This window comes from Eschrichtius robustus, chromosome 6 (genome assembly GCF_028021215.1).
Source record: "Eschrichtius robustus isolate mEscRob2 chromosome 6, mEscRob2.pri, whole genome shotgun sequence".
Classification (NCBI taxonomy): Eukaryota; Metazoa; Chordata; class Mammalia; order Artiodactyla; family Eschrichtiidae; genus Eschrichtius; species Eschrichtius robustus.
The window spans coordinates 60,027,286-60,047,437 of NC_090829.1; the positions used below are offsets into that span (position 1 = coordinate 60,027,286).

At 34.8% G+C, this 20,152-nt stretch overlaps 1 protein-coding gene across 1 annotated transcript in view; it reads right to left on the reverse strand.

Annotated features, from left to right (window-relative positions):
- The window catches only part of CCDC39 (coiled-coil domain 39 molecular ruler complex subunit), a 45,193-nt gene that overhangs the window by 15,046 nt on the left and 9,995 nt on the right, over nt 1-20,152 (reverse strand). Inside the window, exons 5-13 of the mRNA XM_068546289.1 lie at nt 19,940-20,032; nt 19,716-19,844; nt 16,959-17,150; nt 14,256-14,359; nt 13,799-13,931; nt 10,519-10,713; nt 9,266-9,430; nt 6,298-6,435; nt 4,242-4,450 (exon numbers count right to left, since the gene is read on the reverse strand). Coding sequence (XP_068402390.1) covers nt 4,242-4,450; nt 6,298-6,435; nt 9,266-9,430; nt 10,519-10,713; nt 13,799-13,931; nt 14,256-14,359; nt 16,959-17,150; nt 19,716-19,844; nt 19,940-20,032 — 1,358 coding nt within the window. The remainder of the gene's footprint in view (nt 1-4,241; nt 4,451-6,297; nt 6,436-9,265; nt 9,431-10,518; nt 10,714-13,798; nt 13,932-14,255; nt 14,360-16,958; nt 17,151-19,715; nt 19,845-19,939; nt 20,033-20,152) is intronic.

The following is a 20,152-nucleotide window of genomic DNA, read 5'->3' on the forward strand; positions in this document are numbered from 1 at the left end:
TGTCAAGGTAATTAATAAAAGGATTGCCTATAGAACATCTGGGCCACTCTCCTCAACCCCTCAAAGTACATAGAAATGTTGGCAGGAATTATTTATGCTCCAATGATAACCCTCAAAATTACCAGAGTTCCTAACATTGTATGTTGAAGCTGGAGAGAAAAGCAAAAAAGAGCATGAAGTAATTCCAGGCCTCCACAGTAGTGGAGGTTAATAAAAAAGAAAGGCAATGCCAGCCAGGAATGAAAGCTTTCATTGCCCAAAATAAACCCCTTATGCTCCTTACAGGACAGACTAGCCCAGGGCTTACAGTCAGCCCTCCCAGTTAGGGGAGAGACCTGTTAGAAAAAGCAATCTACCTAATTGCAGAAGAAACCCATACCAGCTAGCTATACCAATCATCATGATTATTAATTAAGCATTTGTTAATAAATATAACAGAGAGCCAAAGATTATCAGCATTTATGAAAAGCTAACAGTATGAATGAAAAGAACAAAATGACCAAAGACAGAACAGACCCTAGGAGAAACAAAGATAATGTATGGGATAGAAAAAAACCTTCAAAGTATTCTAATTAGTATCTTCTAAAACATGAAAGGATATTGCATCCAAAAATGCCCATAAAACAAGAATGGGCTGCTCTGAAAAGAAAGAACCAATGAAAGAATAAGAGTTCTCTCAAATAATCTCCACTTTTTAATTTAAAAGTAGTAAAGAATACTGGGCACAGTGGGTACATGCCTGTAGTGACAGCCACTCAGGAGGCTAAGGCAGGAGGATCTCTTGAGCCCACGAGCTCTGGGCTGTAGTGCGCTAGGCCAGTTGGGTGTCCACACTAAGCTGGGCCTCAACATGGTGACCTCCCGGGAGAGGGGGACCACCAGGTTGCCTAAGGAAGGGTGAACCGGCCCAGGTTGGAAACGAAGCAGGTCAAAAGACTGAATCAATGATATAGAGAGAGGAGAAAGACAGAGGGGCAGGGAATGGGGAGAAGACAGAAAGGATGGTAATGGGGAGAGAGAGAATATCTTAAAAAGTGGAATAAAAAGAATAAAAAATTAAAATCAGAGAAAAGTTAAGAAATCTGGAAGACTAAGCATCCACTAAAAATGAGCAATAGATGGGGAGAGTGGTGTGAGAAAAAAAGACTGAAAAACTAACAGAAAAATATTTTCCTGATATGAAGAAAGACTTGAATGAAATAATTGAAGGAGCTCACCAAGGGTCAAACAAGAAAAATGAAAAAGGATAAAACACCCAGATGCACACATGAAAGTTCTGAAATCCCCCAAATAAAAACATTGTCCCAAAGCTTCCAGAAAGAAAACAAAAACCAGGTTCCCTATCTGGAACCAGACGTCTCATAAACAACACTTTAATCTGGAAGAATATGAAACAACACTTTCAAACTTCGACTGTAATTCAAATATGGGGAAGAATAAATATGTTTTAAACATACAAGGACTCGAAAATTTCAGAAAACATCAGTTCTTGAGAAAAAGTTTCAAAACATATTCCAGAGAAATGAAATGAGAATCCAAGGAAGTAGAATGACAAAAGATACATGAAAGAATATTAAACCAATAAACAAGTAAAACACATAGCTAGGTTGAAATTATTGCTGGCAATTGGCTGTACAGTTTAATGTACAAGTTATAAGAAAGGAGTTCTTTTCAAAGTAGAGACATAATATTAAAAACAAATAACAACCCAAAACTATAATCTGTGATTTCAATAATAAATGAAAGATGGAGAAAGGAAATACAGCAGTAAAACATGCTAAAAGTCATAACTATTTTAGGAAGGAAAAAATAATAGTAACTAATCTTCAGTATTCAGAGAGATAGGAAGATTAGAATTTCTTTTGAATTTAAAAATAAACAAAATAATTTAAATTAGAATATACATACTACAAACAAAGAGGAAAAAAGGGAAAAAATTCAGTAAAACCAATGAAAGAACAGACAAAGAGAATACCTACCATATGATCCAGCTATTCCACTTCTAGGTATCTACTCAAGAGAAAAGAAAGCATATGTCCATACCAAGAACACATATGTTTATAGCAGCTTTATCTGTAATAGCCCCAAACTGGAAACAACTGAAATATTCATCAACAGGTAAATATAAATTGGGGTAGACACATACAATGGAATAGTACCACTTAGAGATAAAAAGCCAAAGTCAGCAAACCATCCTACACCTGCTACTTGTTTTTGTACAGCCCACGAGCAAAGAATGGCTTTTACATTTTTTAATGTAAAATGGTTGATAAATCAAGAGAAAGTTTCTATTTCATGAGATATGAAAATTCTATGAAATTCAAATTTCAGTGTCCACAAAGTGGAACACAGCCACACTCATTTATTTGCATATTGTCTAGGGCTGCTTACACTCCACAGTGGCAGAGTCAAGTTGTTGCAACAGGGACCGTATGGCCAGCAAAACCTATAATATTTACTATCTGGCCGTTACAGAGAATTGTGTGGGATACAGCTAGGTAATACTTCAGGGAATTGCTTTAGCCTTCAAAGTTGAAATCTAATTAGCTAAGCATCTTATCTCAAGAAGTTAGGAAAAGAACATCAAAATAAATCCACAAAAATAGAAGAAAGAAATAGTAAATGTGAAAGCAGCAATTAATAAAATAGAAAATGAATTCGCAATAGAAAAAAATCAGCAAGAGTTTATTCTTTTCAAAGAGTAATAAAATTCATTAACTACTGGCAGGACTTATCCCACCCAGAAAAGAGAAGTCACAATAACCAATATCAGGAATGAAAAGCTACGAACACTGCAGCTATTAAACATATAATAAAATGATATTGTGAACAACTTTATGGAATAACTTTGAAAATTTAGATGAAATGGAAAATTTTTCCTAGGAAAAAATATATAACTTACTAAAACAGACTCAAGAAAAAAATACAAGATCTTCATTGTCCTATAACCAATAAATTGATTGAACCAACAGTTGAAAATCCTCCTCAGAAAACTCCAGATGTCCAATGGCTTTACTGGTGAGGTAGTTGAAAATTCAAGAAAGATATAATTCTGCTCTCTTACAAGCTTATCCAGAGTGTAGAAAAATAAGAAACACAAAGATCATTTTATAAAAGTAGATGTAACCTTAATAACCTGATAATTTGATGAGGGCAGGAGAGAAAAAGAGAATTATAAGCATAGATGCAAAAATTGTATAAAAATATTAGTGAACAAAATCTAGATACATACAAAATGTAATATGTAACAGACAGCTGTATTTATTACAGGAATGTAAGTTTGTTTTAACTTTGAAAAAGCAATCAATATATTCAATTATATTAACAGACTGAAGAAGCTACATCATATCAGTGAGTGCAAAAAAAGCATATAATAGTCAACATTCACTCCTGATTAAACAAATTAAAACAACCTCTTAGCAAAGAATGAAAATAGGTGGGAGCTCACTTAATATTATACAGAGAATCTCAAAAAAACACTATAGTAAACTTGATACTTAAAACAATGAAAACTTTCCCCTTAAGATCAACCACCTGCAAGACAAGGGTACCTGCAATCGCCACTGCTATTCAGCTTTGAACTGGAGGTTAGATAACAAGGACAATACAGTAAGAACAAGAAAAGTTATAAAGATTGAAAAGGAAGACACAAAACTGTTATTTGCAAATGATGTCAGTGAAATACCTAGAAAGTAGAATCTACAGATCAATTGTTAGAATTAATAAAAATTTAAGCAAGGCTGCTGAATACTTAATATACAGAAATCCAACTGCATTTCTATATACCAGCAACAAACTGAAAATGAAATGTTTTAAAAGGAGATAACACTGACAGTAACATTAAAAAAAAAATAGCATGTATCCAGGAATAAATCTTACAAAAGATATGCGAAATCTCTAGGGGAAAATTGCTTCAATAAATGCAGCTGTCGGGTATCCATAAGGGAAAGCATGTTATTGGACCCTTACCACAAACCATACACAAAAATCAGTTCCAAGGGGATTAATGATCTTAAGGTAAAAGGATAAATCTAAAGAATGAGGAGTTAGCCTAAGGAAAGAGAGAGGGAAAAGCATAGATTTGTAGCTAAAGTATGGCCTATGTATTATATTAAAAGTTTTTTCAAACAAACAAGAAAAAGATGGACATCCAAGGTGGTGGAGGGAGCAGTCAGTTCTTCTGACATTACTCTTAACGTTTTCAAAATTCGTGAGCAGGATTTTAAAACTCTAATTATTACCTTATATTTTGCCGTTCTTGATCAACACATCTTATTTGTGATGCAAGCATTTTTTTGTGAACCTTAATTTCTTCGGTCCGTTCTTCCATAGCCGTGTGTAATTGCTGTTTTCTTTCTTCCAGAGAAAGAACTTCTTTTGCCTTATTGTGAAGCATTTCTCGAATACGTTTAACCTCAAGTTTTAAAAGATTGTCTTCTATCATCAAATCCTATCAACATAACAAAATCATCAAATATTGAAATAATCATTTGCATATCCAAACCAAAATATGTTTCCTTTTTATTGCTACAAAAGTCAAACTTGAAAATATAACTTTTTCTAATTTGACCATTGACCAAGATATTAATTAGGGTTAAATTTAGATTGCTCTGAGTCATGACTGATTTTCCTTTTATTTTTATTTTAAGGAAAGGGTTTATGGTTATTCCAAGTCTTTTATTATAATTCAATTTTAAATTCAAGTTTACTAAAAAAACAAAAAGAAGAAGTTATTCCTAAAATTGAAAGTTACAATGTCCAGCAAATATATGAAGCCCAATGGATGAGCATTTTTATATTCTAAACTAAATCTTACAAAATAATGTGTAAATACATTTTTATTTTAAAACAGTTCAGTCATGAGTAGAGTGCTGACACAAGATCACACTAACAGATCAATTTGCAGAATAGAAAGCCCAGAAAAAACACTCCAGAATATAAGATTTTACTAATTCAAAACAAAGCTTGTTAGCTGGAGAAAAGATTAGATCCCCATATCTCATATGTACCAAAAATAAATGCCAGATGAATGAAAGAACTTAATGTAAGAGATTAAACCAGTGCAGCCACTAGAAATAGTAAATATTTGTTTGATTTTTAGTGTGATGAAAAAGTTTCTAAGCATAAAAATTATACAGGGAAAAACACTTAAACATATAATGTTAAAAAAAAGTTTTTATGTCAAAAAAAACTGAATAGAAATTTAAAGACAATGGGACAAATATTTATGAGTTAATATTTATGAGTTAATATTTTAACATACGAAGATCTTTTGCCAAGCATTTTAAAAATATAAACCACCTGGGGACTTCCCTGGTGGCGCAGTGGATAAGACTCCACGCTCCCAATGCAGGGGGCCCGGGTTCAATCCCTCATCAGGGAACTAGATCCCACATGCGTGCCACAACTAAGAGTTCGCATGCCACAACTAAGGAGCCCACGAGCCACAACTAAGGAGCCTGCCTGCCACCACTAAGACCCAGCACAACCAAATAAATAAATAAACATATAAACCTCCTAAATGGAAATATGGACAAGAAAATGAACTAGAAATCCAAAAGAAAAATTATGGAACATAACAATATAAAAAAATGTTTAAACATTTTAATTGAAACATAAATATTTTAAATTTTATGTTTAAACATAAAATGTTTTAAAATGTCACCAATTTCTAAAGTACAGACTAAAAACAATGAGATACCATGTTTGCCCATCAAATTAACAATAATTTTATGAATTATATTATCCAGCCCTGGTGGTGGTGAGTAAAATAGAATGCTTACACACTGCTGGTAGGAGTAGTAATTGAACCCTCTAGAAGGCAATTTGGCTTGAAAATAGTTTCAAGACACCAAAAATATTCATTCTTTTTGAACCATAATTATACAGCTAGAAATTTATCCTAAGGAGCTACATGAACAACTGTACAACGAAATATGTGCACAGTACATGATAGCACCATTTAGAATAGCCAAACACTAGAAACAAATACATATCCAAAAATAGGAGATGGTTAAATAAATTATGGTAACTTCATGCAATGGACTGTAGGAAGCCTTTAAAGATAATTAATGTTTAGGAGACATGTGCGATATACTTTTAAATTTTTGAATACAATATATAAAGCCAATTTTCTTTAAAAGACTGAAAGAACATAATATACTGTAACACTGTTTATCTTCTGTACAGTGATTATAGTGACTTATATTCTTTATAATTTGGTATTTAAAATTCTTCTACAATTAGCATGAAAATATGTGGTTTTTAGTATTATATATACATATGATTTTATTGCACCTGTTTCAAAGCTTTGGCTTTATTAAGTTCTTTCTCTGATCTGTCATTGAAGAGGTTTAGTTCATTTATTTTGGTCATGAGGGACTGTTTTTCATCACGATTTTTACTATTTGACTTCTTGATAAAGTAAAGATCATTCTGTAAAGAGGAAAAAAAAGTACATAAATACATGTTTTAAATAACAATATTAAATACATACTACTAAACATGACTTACATTAAACTATATGCTCCATTAAATATTTATAATAATATAATATTATAATTTATAATTTTTATTTATTTATTTATTTATGGCTGCATTGGGTCTTTGTTTCTGTGAGAGGGCTTTCTCTCGTTGCGGCAAGCGGGGGCCACTCCTCATCGCGGTGCGCGGGCCTCTCACCATCGTGGCCTCTCTTGCTGTGGAGCACAGGCTCCAGACGCGCAGGCTCAGTAATTGTGGCTCACGGGCCTAGTTGCTCCGCGGCATGTGGGATCTTCCCAGACCAGGGCTCGAACCCGTGTCCCCTGCATTGGCAGGCAGATTCTCAACCACTGCGCCGCCAAGGAAGCCCATATAATATAAATCTCACCCTTCATGCTCTTATGTCTCTAATAGAATATACATGGATATTCACATAGAAGCATTTTCATTTTTATTATCTATTGATGTTTGGGTTCAGTTTGAGTTCAATAATTCTAGGAAATATTATGTATGATTACAGTTCAAACTGAATTATTAGGTGGTTGCCATTTATGGGGAGAAATGGGAGGGTGGAGTTCAAGCTTTGGTTAAACACATGGTTCACCTTCTGGAGTTCATTATTTGATTCAACCCAAGTCTCAGAAGGTAAAAACATTAACAGTCTGAGAAAGCACAGGGTCTTGGTTAACTACAAGCTCTGGAATCAGACAGCCTTAATTATATATTAGCCATCCAACCCCAGTGGGCAGCATACTCTTCCTCAGTTTCCTCGTTTCCAAAATGGAGATGATAACAATGCCTACCTACCTGGGTTGTTGTGAGGGTTAAAGAATTTACTGTCAAAGGATATGTGCAACAATGTTTGACACATGGAAATGTCTATTATTATTATTATTATTACATATATAATCACATACTGCTGGAGAGAAAAATGCTAGATAAGATCTAATTCCACTGAATGAATAAATGGGTCATACATACTCAGAGATTAGTTTTCTAGCTTTATACCAGTTTGTATCCTCCCTCCCACTCAGAACCAGAACAAGGTTTGTTCCCTTTGTCCCCCTTAGTCCCTCTTAGGGGACATAAAGCAAAAAGTTTCTATTGCCAAGATCTGTCTCCCTTCTCTCTCTCTCCTCCTCTGTCCCTTCCTTCCTCCCTCCCCTGCCCTTCTCACTGCCTGTATTTCTCTGAACTATCAGGACTTAAGACTGAAGCAAGACATTAAGAATTTTTTTTCACATAAAGATGTGATTTCATAAAATTAACTTTTAGAATGAAATTTTTAATTTAAGGCAGTTTTCAACCAGAAGAAATTTGTCTCTACTATTCAAAATAAGAGATGGAGTGGCATGGGAAAGAGAATGCAGAATGACTTTACAATCTAATGCTACTATTGAGAAGAGAAAACCTTCATTAGAAGGTTAACTAGCTTTAATATCTTTAAAAATTCACTTGCATTTCTATTAATTTGTTTACCTCTCTGTCAAAACCAGCTGGGATAGGCATAAGTACTAGCCTACTGCATAATGGACAGAGCCCCAGGGTAGCTAAAAGGGAGAACACTAGAACCATCCTCACACAGGAAAACAGACACAATTCAGGCTAGGGTCAAAAAACATGTCCAGATACAAATGTCACCCTCCTATTATTCTGTAGCACTAATATTCTCATAGTCTATGTAATTAAAACAATACCATTTATTGAGTACCTACTAAAAGCACTGTGTTAAGACATATATTGCTTCTAATTCTCCCAAATGCCCTTAAATAATATTAAATATTGTTTTCCATTTTAAAATGAGTAAACTAGGACTCAGAAAAGTTAAAATAGCAGTTAGTGGTGTAACCTTGACATTCAAAACCGGTTCTGCTCTTTTCCACTAAACCAAGGAAACAGTCTTTTAAAAATTTAATCAGGCTACAAACCACTCCAAACCAATATTTTGTCATGTTAATTTTTTTTCCCCCTAATTTAAAAAAGTAGTAGCTCCCTTTCACCTTTGTAGCCCTTAAGGAATTCAGGGCAATTCTTCTTAAAACCACTAGAGGACACTCATCACTAGCCTTTCCAGCTGTTTAACATTTAAAACCTTTGGAGTTCTCCCCCTATTCAGGTCCATGTTTTCACTCCTTCACTCTTACTTCCCAGTTAAACTTTAACATAGGTTTTATATTACATAGGTTCCCCTAACACAGGTTTTATATTACCATAAACATTAAAGTACCTAAAGATGAAGAACATTTTTACCATATTAACAAAATTGAGTCATCTGAAATATGTAACTAAGTAAATATTTGAATAACAATAGATGACCCATAAAAGAGCAGCTTCTTTTAGATGCCACTTCAGAGATAAAAAGCAATCAAGTTATTATGGCAGATACATAATAGAAAACTGGAATTTATCAATTTTTTCAATCATGTACTATTTAAGACTATTTTTAAGTCACATGGACCACGGATCAAATCCTAGCTGTAATCATGGACAAGTTACTTAATCTGTAAAACAAGTATTAATATCTTCATCACAAGACATTTATAAGGATTAAATGAAATAAAATACTAAAGGCATATACTTAGCATACAGTAAATGCATAATCAATGGTAATGTTACATTCTCATAGTCGGTATAGAAATATAAGCATTAGCTCATACATTTGTTATATATATGGGTAGCTTGGCAATTATCCTATCCAAAGTCAAGTCTTAGGAACATGTTGACTTAAAACAAAATGATGACTAGGATATTTGAAGCATAAAAAGTATTTTAGCTAAGTTACATGAAGCTGCTTGATCTGTGTTTCCAAAAGGTTAAATGTAGATTTTTTCTCTTCCAATGTCTTTTGAAGTTCAACAGTTTTTGCTTCAAGGGTTTGTTTTTCTTCTGAGTTAATTTCTCCCTTTAACCGTGACATTCGGCGTTCCACTTGTTGAATGTAGAAATCCTGTTACCGGTTTTAAAGATAAGTTAGTAAGGAGAAACAGTTAAAACCATTTCTATAAATGCAAAAACACTGTAAATACTTTCTTATGAATTTGGCCTGATGTCACCATTTACTAAAGTCACTTTCACCCTTCAGTGATTTATAGGATGAAATCTTTCTTACTGTAAGGGGAGAAAGAGCAAACTATTCTTCAACAACCAGAGTATGTGATAGTAACACAGAACTAATCTTCTGAAAATATAATAAAGCAGCTAGGTGGTCAATTATCATACTCCCATGATGGAACATCAGTAAATTCACTGGATTTACATGGACATGGATTTTTTGAGGGTGCATTTTCTAAGGAGTACAAAAAAAGAGTCACAAATTGTTAGCCATGAAAGTCTCAAATATGATGAACTTCTAAAGAATTATTTTGAAAATTATACTTTAGCATCTGTAATTTTGAGAAACTAAGAACATATTAGATGGGGAAATTAAGATGTAGAGAGGGAGGACATTAAGAAATTAACATGAGACAGAATATATAAATAGAACAAAAAAGGAAAAAATTTAAAAATATTTTTTCGTCCAGGGGTGGGGGTGGGGATGGGGATGCCGATGTTTGCACAACATACAGTCTTAGGGGTTTGGGGGGTTTTTTTGTTTGTCTGTTTGGTCACGCTGTGTGGCATGCAGGATCTTAGTGCCCTGACCAGGGATTGAACCTGGACCTCCTGCAGTGGAAGCATGGAGTCTTAACCGTTGGACTGACAGGGAATTCCCAACATACAGTTTTTCTAGGTTTCAGACATCCCATTCCTTGTTTTGTTTTACTCCAGGTCCACTTGCTCCAGGTTCCTTTAAAGCATGGTCTCCCTCACTAGAGCTGTCGATCCTCTTCTCCATTTATTTCAGATCAAGAAAAAAATAGCTTTTAAGGCCCCCTCACCCTTCACTGACCTAACATGATATCCCATCTTCAGCATCTGTCTATCCCCCAACCCCAAGAGTTCTTAGAAATTTTTGTTTTCTTAGGATACTGCAGTATCTTGACCATCACAATTATAACAAATCAATATGAAGACATTCATAAGAGTAACATCTACCTGACTGTACATAATTTCTTGCTGCTGTAAGGTTTCAAAGTCCAGTTTATGTAACTGATGGTTGAGGTGCTTTAGAGAAGAACGGGTTCCTTCAATTTCAGATACAACAGCTTTTTCTTTCATTGTCTCAGTCTGTAATTCCTGAACTTTCTTAAATAGCACATCCTTCACTATGTTCAACTGAACTTCTACTTCCTGATAATAAGAATAACAATGATTAATGAAATATAATACCTTGTAATGTTTTATTGCATGAATATTATAATTGGGGGGTCATAAACGAACCCTCATTTTAGCCCTTAAGAATATAAAGCCCTTCCCACAGTTTCAACAAATCCCCAACATTGCTTGTAGTCTACTCTAGTCTAGTAGACTAGATAGTAGTTTTCTATTCCTGTGTCATGACCTTGATCTGTCATCTTAATTCTATCCTATGTCACCTTAGCCTTAGAACTTGACCATTCCACTGGTTTCCTTAGAACATAAAATATACTGAAGACACACAGCTTCTAAGCTCATAAAGTTTACTAAAGTCTTGAGAGTGTTAAGGGAAGAAATCTCCCACCTTCTTTTTGGCACGATCCAGTGGTGAGCAGATAAATGTTTAACCGTCAGCTTTCTAGTAGATGGGAGGTTACGGGGAAGAGGCTGATTTCTATGATTATTTTATTCCCACTATGGCCAATTTCAAGCTACTAACATGATTCCTCTAAATGCAGAGCTAGGAAGAGATATGCCATAGCAGACCATTATGCAGTATATCTACTAGACGGATATAACAGATGTTAATAGTCTTAAGTAACCTTAAAAGCATAGATAACAGTAAAATGCAGTAAAATAATTTGGAAGTGATATGTGCTGAGTACATATTACTTTTATTTTTAATATAATTTATTTAATTGTAAGCCTATATAATTTGATTTTTAATAGTAGCTATCTTTAGCAGCTGACGTAAAAAATTCCAGAAAATTTAACTATCAGCTCTTGTGAGCTGGTGAGCGCTGGCCCCAACACACTACTGGCACTATCACTATCCCTTACTCACACCTTGCCTGCAGTTGACTTCCCTACGTGTGCAGCCCTCTAGGAAATAGAAACCAGTACCCCATTCCCACTTCTCCTTTCTCAGGAGGCAGGTCCGTCTTGATCTCACAGTGTCACATCAATGTATTCTAGGTTTCAAACAGATCTCCCATTCCAAGATCTATTGAAAGCTCTCATTTTAAAATGTTGAAATAATTTCCCTCTGTGCTCTTATACCCAGATAAGCATATTTCCCTTTGGCATCCAATGAACCTCAATATGAAACAAAAGAAGTCTGACTGGCACATTTAAATTTTCACAAATCAAGAAATATAATCTGATATAACCTTATAAAATACATTATTTTTCATATAATAGACAATTTTCACTGGGTTTAAGACCTTCTGAGACTGCTTGGCAGAGTTTTAAAGTCAGTGCTTGGTGGTGAATAACACAGCAAAATATATAGAGTTGAGATTTTTTTCAAACAAACAAAAAACCCCAATAACTACAAAAACCAAGATTATGAACCCAGCCCTGCTACAGCACAATCAGTACACATGCTGCCAATCTTACTGTTTTCTAATTCAGCTAATTTCTTTAAAAATATCACTAGTTTTTAATTATGTCTTCAGAAGGTGTATTTCATATAAACTTCACAGTCTTTACAGACTTCTAATAAGTTCTAATACTACCTCGTTCCATGTACTACAGAAAATCATGCTCTTAGGGGGAAAAAAACCCACAACTTTTTTTTTTTAATAATGTTGTATGATTTGGACTCAAATGCCACTCAAGTCAAGATTGTTGCATGACTTCACTACTCAGGAATTTTAAACATACAACAGCACACTGAGGAAGCTGGATTCTATCCAAATATAAATGAAACCATGCTTGATATAAGCCTCAGCAAATGGGGTATTTTACCACCACCTTCAGCTACCCCTCCTCTTCCCCCATCAAAAAAAAGAGTAAAAGCAGAAAGTAGTGCCTACAGTGATAGGTCACACAAATCATTTTGAAGTTTTCAAAGAGGGAACGGTGAACCAGCCTTTTCCAGTTCCTCAAAAATCGGCTTTAATTCTACCAGAATGCCAAAGAGGTTAAGGTAGAAGGGGTATGCCAGTGAAGTTAGTAAAAGTGTTAGCATTTAAAAGCCTGTTTACCAATAAATGGTGCCAGACTGGAAGAGGTTAAAGAGATAGCAGATGATGAAGAAATACATGCAATGAACGTAGACCACTGGGGGGAACTTGATCACAAACAAACAAAAAAGATGATAATCAGGTGGAAATAAGTTGTAAAACACGGGCATTTTTCAAGATGCATTTGCAATATAAGAACATATATACAGGGACTTCCCTGGTGGCGCAGTGGTTAAGAATCCACCTGCCAGTGCAGGGACACATGGGTTTGATCCCTGGTCCGGGAAGATCCCACATGCTGTGGAGCGACTAAGCCTTTGCGCCACAACTACTGAGCCTGTGCTCTAGAGCCCACGAGCCACAGCTACTGCAGCCCGTGTGCCTAGAGCCCGTGCTCCACAGCAAGAGAAGCCACTGCAATCAGAAACCCGAGCACCGCAACGAAGAGTAGCCCCTGCTCGCAGCAACTAGAGAAAGCCCGCGTGCAGCAACAAAGACCCAATGCAGCCAAAAAAAAAAAAACAAAAACATGTATACGAATGGCAAACAGGGACAGGGACACAGTAGGCATTGAGAAGACATGGAATTTAAGATAGAAGGGCTATATCTTTAAAAGAAGACAAAGTTAAATGCTGAAAGTGAAGCAAATGGAGAATTAGGAGCTGAAGATAAAAAAAGGTCCAACAACTCAACAATCTAATTACAAATGCAATCACCCCAGAAATCAGAGCCTCTTAGAAGACCTCCTTCCTCTGATCTCAAGAGTCTAATTTATTCACTATTGCTAAATTTGCTGTGATTTTTTTTTTTAATTTATTTATTTTTGGCTGCGTTGGGTCTTCTTTGTAGTGCACAGGCTTCTCATTGCAGTGGCTTCTCTTGCTGCAGAGCACCGGCTCTAGGTACGCAAGCTTCAGTAGTTGTGGCTCACGGGCTCTAGAGCGCAGGCTCAGTAGTTGTGGCGCACGGGCTTAGCTGCTCCACGGCACGTGGGATTTTCCCGGACCAGGGCTCGAACCCGTGTCCCCTGAATTGGTAGGCGGATTCTTAACCGCTGTGCCACCAGGGAAGCCCTGCTGTGATTTTTTTTAAAAAACCGAAACTAAACTTACTTTCGCACCTCTTTCTTCTTCCCTTAGCATGTCTTCCAAGTTGGTAGCTTTCTCCTCTACAGATGTAGTTTTCTCAGTTATCTGCTTTAATTTTTTTCTTACAATCTGATTATGATTTTTAATTTTGTGTAACCTATAGAGAATTTATAAGGAAAAAATAGAAAACATGTCTAAAAGATACTTAATGCAAACAAATAAGGAACAGTTTATCCTAAGATTTCTTCATATAACTTGAAAGTTTCTTTTGCCATAAATCTTTTTATTACCAATGTGTATTTAATAAACCATAAAAATATTGCTCCTAAGCCTTTGTACTGAAAAACCCAGGAAAATTTTTTTAAGTTTAATAATTTAGTAGTTATAATTTTACAGTTATTTAACCAAAAAATCAAATATTCAATAATTTTTCTAGAAATAGTCAAAAACTATAAACATATTTAAATACCTTTTTTCTTACCTTGTTGTTTCTTCATTAATGTCCTTCTTTATTTTGGAAATATTTTTCCTCAGAGCTTCTAAATCACTGGAACTTCTATTCACAGTGGCTTTTAAAGAATCCAGCTATTTATTAGTTAACAGAGAGAAATTATATATTTACTCTATATCTTATAAATTAATATCATTTCTGAGAAGTTCTACTATGAACACATTAATTTCTAACCTACATCACAACCACAAACATAATAACCATGTTGCTGTAATACATACTTAACAATTTTTCTTTTTGATCTGATATTAAATTTTAAATAACTTGCAAATCCTGGCATATTATAGAGACCTACATGTATGAGTTAAAAGTGCATAGAACAAAAGCTTCACAACATTGTATTTGGCAATGATTTCTTCGATGTGACACCAGAGGCACAGGCAACAAAAGAAAAAGTAGACAAATTGGACTTCGTTAAATTAAAAACTTTTGTACAACAAAAACAATAACAACAGAGCAAAACGGCAACCCAAAGAATGGGAGAAAATATTTGCAAATTATATATCTGATAAGGGATTAATATCCAGAATATATAGAGAACTTCTAAAACTCAACAACAACAACAACAAAAACACAGCCTGACTCAAAAATGGGCAAAGACCTTGAATAGATATTTCTCTAAAGAAGAGATGCAAAAGGCAAATAGCACATGAAAAGACATTCAACATCATTAATCATTAGGGAAATGCAAATCAAAACTACAGTGAAATACTACCTCACACCAATTAATATAGCTACTATCAAAAAACCCCAAAATAACAAGTATGGACAAGGACGTGGAGAAATTGGAACCCTTGTGCACTGTTAGTGGGAATGTAAAATGGTACAGCCACTGTGGAAAACAGTATGGCAGTTCCTCAAGTAATTAAAAATATAATTACAATATGATCAGCAATTCTGAAATAATTGTTCACCCATGTTCACAGCAGCATTATTCATAATAGCTAAAACATGGAAGCAACCCAAGGCCATTGACAGATGAATGGATAAGCAAAATGTGGTATATACACACAATAGAATACTATTCAGCCTTAAAAAGGAACAAAATTTTGACATATACTATAACAGGGATGACCCTTGAGGACCTTATGCTAAGTAAAATAAGTGAAATAGGCCAGTCACAAAAAGACAAATACTTTATGATTGCATTTATATGAGGCACTTAGAGTAGTCAAAATCACAGAGACAGAATGTAGAATGGTGGTTTCCAGGGGCTGGGAGGAAGGGGAAATGGGAAATTATTGTTTAATGGGTACAGAGTTTCAGCTTTACAAGAAAAGAGTTATGAAGATGGGTGATGGTGATGGTTGTAAAACATTAGGAATGTATTTAATACCACTGTATACCTGAAAACAGTTAAGATGGTAAATGTGTGTTATATTATATGTATTTCACCACAATAAAAAAATTTTGAGGAAAAAAAAAAGAAGTACTCTTATATGCTACAGCTTGTATGAACCTTGAAAGCATTATGTAAGTAAAAGAATCATGACACAAAATGCACCATATTGTATGATGTCCAAAATAGGCAAATCATAGAGACAGAAAGTAGATCAGGAGTTGCCAGGGCCTGGTAGGAGGGGAGAAAGGAAAGTGATTGCTAATGGGTATGGGATTTCTTTTTGTAAGACAAAAATATTCTAAAATTAGATAGTGGTAATGGTTTCACAACTCTGTGAAATACTAAAAACCATTGAATTGTACACTTCAAAAGGGTGTATTTGATATGTGAATTTTATTTCAATAAGCAAATGATAAATGAATGAATACCTGCATTCTTTTCTGCAATTGGTTTAAACTTTAAAAATTTTGAGAATGAGCTATTAGCAGTGACGTTTAATTTATGCAAGAAATTCATTTATTTTACTTTTTCAAGATCTTAATTATTCTCTTCAGACAGAAAAAAAATCTTTCCTTCTTTATCAAGAATATAAAGTATAACAACTTATAGAATAAAATGCTCTGCAATATTCCAATTTCCCACCCAAATAGCAGTAACTTCAGATAACATGGCCTCAAGGCACAAATTTCATAAAGATCCCTTTATTGCTAACTAAGGGGATTGCTAACTCTCCCTATGGAATAATCTAGTTGGCATGTATGCTCAAAAAAAGAAAAGAACAAAGCAGGAGAATTTTATTCTCTCTTAGTCTGTTTAAAGACATTATACCACTACATTGTCCCACTACCACACTGAAATATTTTCCCTTAACAAGGTAAGAAACTGAACTTCAGCAGGTAGTTCCACCTAGAATTTGAGAGTTAAAACCACCATACACATGTAGCACTGGAAGGACACTTCAAGTTATCACCGATGTCAATAATTCATCTTCACATTTGCTCATTTGTCGGTTATCTTATAATTATGATTTCCAGCCTAGACCCTTCAGGAGCCTTTTGCCTTGGGTCACTTACAGAACACCATGTGTGACAGTCAAGTTGGGCACTGCACAACTCCAGGGGGAGCCCTTCACACCACCTGTGATATGAATGACAGCCCCCTGTTGCCTTCATCCAAGCAAGGTCTCATTAGAGTATCCTAAAAGTGCCACAACATGAAGGGATGTAACAAAAAGAACTAGAAGGCAGTTTCTTAATCAAAGGAAAGGCTTTATGCTTATTTGTGTAGTAATTTGTTATAAACACACAAACCAGTCTTTTTAGTTGACATACCTCATCCTTCAGCTGAATTCGATTAGTTTCATGACATTGATATTCCGTTCTACATTTTAAAACTTTACGATCAGCAACAGAAATTTTTTTCTCATACTCTGTGTTATTCCCAATCTCACTTTCCAAAAACTTGATCTTTTCCTTAACCAAATTTTCTTTTTCTCTTATTTCCTGCTTTATCTTTGCTAATGCCTAGGATTTAAAATACATGTTAAATATATATTTAATATAACAAACAAAACTAAAACTAAAAGGAATTTAGTTTTTCTATAGCATTTGTTTTACCAAAACTTAAGAAAATGTTTTTTAAAGAGAGACTAATTTATATGAATAAAATAAAATATTAATATGCCACACACTAATATCTATAAGCTCATTTTTTAAAGATCTCTGTATTTTATTTCATCCATCTGGTACTTTGCTAAAGGGATGAGAAAAATGTCAATCTTTCCTCAACAAAAGGTGACATGTAAAAAAATATAACAGTATTGAATAGTTTTCACACAGAAAGTTGGATTTCAATGAAATTTTCCAAGTATTTCACAAGACCAGTTTTTTTCATTTTTTGAGAATATTATTTTTGTTATTGGTTTCAGTAGGAATGTCTGCACGCAGGCTTTTTGCTAGTCTTGGGGATACAAAATAACTAGAATATACAACGTAGTGACTGAGGTATGGACAAAGTATTAATACTATGGGAGCAAAGAGATAATGAAGTCTACCCAAGAGAAATCATTAAAAGGCTTTACCTAAGAGCCTTCATTTGCATTGGGCCTAAAAAGATAAATGGGGATGCATAAAGACTCTAACATGGTTAAGGTGCAGGGTGGGAGGGCGGGGATGGAATGGGGACATAATAGGAAAGGGTGGAGGCAGATGATAGGGATTAGGCTGGAAAGGTAGAGGTTAAGGCCAAATGGTGAAGAATTCAATTTTTCAATTGCCATGTTAAAAAGGGCCAGCTTTTAAGCAACATGGAATAAAGATTTTAGAGCTGGGGAGTAAAAAGATCATATGTGGTTTTTACGGGTGATTCTGGTGGCAATATGTTAACTGAATTGGAGGGAGAAGCAAAATTTACCCTAAAATATATTTCTTCCAAGTTTTCTGGAATAGGGTCCCATCAAACAACTAATCCCAGGAGATTGGGTCAGGGGAGAGTATGTGTTCTAAAATCAGTAAGTTTTAGAAATGCTGCATGTAATATTGTACATATTAGCATATTAAATCAATATATATCTGAGATTCACTGCATTTTAAAAAACATTTTAAATTTGTTTAATCTAGTATTCCCAACTATATAACAATTAATATTCTATAATTGTAACATTCCATATATCTACTATGTTCATTCAGCCTTAGGAGGTCAAAACTTCCTAAGTTTATATGTGTCAAATGATTATTCTAGAATTTCTTGCCGTATATTAATTTTTCTACCACTTAATCAGATGCTTTAATTCCTACTTCAGCGTTCACATTTTTTAACAGGGCAATTTATTCACAGTTAAGTTTTCATACAGGTGATGCCACAGAAATCAGAAATACCACAAATTGAGAGCCAGTTGTTAAACACTTAGAAGCATCCCAGTACCCATGGAATCACTTCTTGTTTCCCTCCCTAGTCTTTTTCAACACATACAGCCAGGAAATGTCACCCCATAAATAAGGACCCACTGAGGATATGACCAGAGAGCTACAAGCTGTGGATTCTGCCAAATCAGCAGGCTGAGTCAATTTAGCTGCAGGGTTGTATGACAATTTGATTATGGACCTGCAGTCTTAGATCTGACACATTTGATTTACACAGAGGAAGCAGTCAGGACTTGATGTTTGAAAGTAGTATGAAGCCAAGAAAGAGAAACCAACATCAGCATTAAGAAATAAGAGGAACTCATAGTTAAGATTGGGTCTCCCAAGTCCCTCCTTAGGGAGGCATAGGCCATTTTGTTGACAAAATGTTGATTACTTACAGAAGTTTAAAATAAAGAAATCACATTTTACGTATAGGTTACATATAACAAGTAAACCACATCCAGATATCAGAGTTCCAAACTCCCAGTGACCTGAGCTGCTTGCTAATGCCTTTCCATGGAGTATATTCAGAATGGAAGTTCGCCCATTTTCTCATCTGCCTTCTTTCCTCCTCAATTCTCTCTCCTTCCCAACTTTCCGTCATCTTCCCATTTTCACTCACCACTATTTTACCCCTTAATGATTTCCCAAAAAAGTTCTCCTAAATTACCTCTGAAAGTAGCAAAAGATAACACTAGGTCTGTGTTTAATCAGTGTGGTGTTCCTCCACTTTTGAGCTTTCACCCCATCATGGGTACCTCAGTTTCAAAAGGGAAAATTTATTGCAGTCCTTCTTTCTTGGCTATCCATGAGGCTCCTTTCCCTACACCTTTGATTAGCACACAAATAGCACACATGTTAAATCCAAGGCACCTTGGACAACCATGTATAAGTCAGGGCATTGGTTTTACTGCAATAACATTATCTGTTGATCTTCTCTTGTCCCACATTTCAGAGATGTCAGGATCCAGTCTTCAGCATTATATACCATAAGTAAATAATTTTCATAAAATCTCATTTCTAAATGGATACAGGGTCAGCTTTGAAAAACATTTACCAAAACTACTGAATCCTGCTACAAAAGTGACTTTCAAATAACAGTGCGATTTACATTTGAAATGAATGAGTTAAATACAAAAGAGATAAATACAGCTGAATGTTGCAAGGACCAAACAACTACTTTACCAAGGCACAGTTATCGATGTCTCGATCTCTCTTCTGCATCTGTTCTATTGTGTTCTCCCACTGTTGAATGAGTTCTTGCCTTTCATTATGAATCTTACGAAAATCTTGGGCTGCTTTATCCAATTCTAACTGTCAAATGAAGACCAAATAATATTTCTGTGAATTTAAGTGCTTTTTAAACATCACTTTGACAATTAAGAAGTAAAAATCTTTACTAAACCAACCTGTGCACTTAGAGTCTCTGCAAGTTCATTGTCAAGTACCTTTCTTCTCTGATTACATTCCACTGTCAGTCTTTCTAATTGCAGGGTCAGTGCCTATGATGTAATTACATGCAAAAATATTCATAATTATCATTTTATTAACATAAAAGCTGTTAGCCTATCTCACATTAAGTATTATTATATTACACATATTTATTTGACATCTAAAATAAC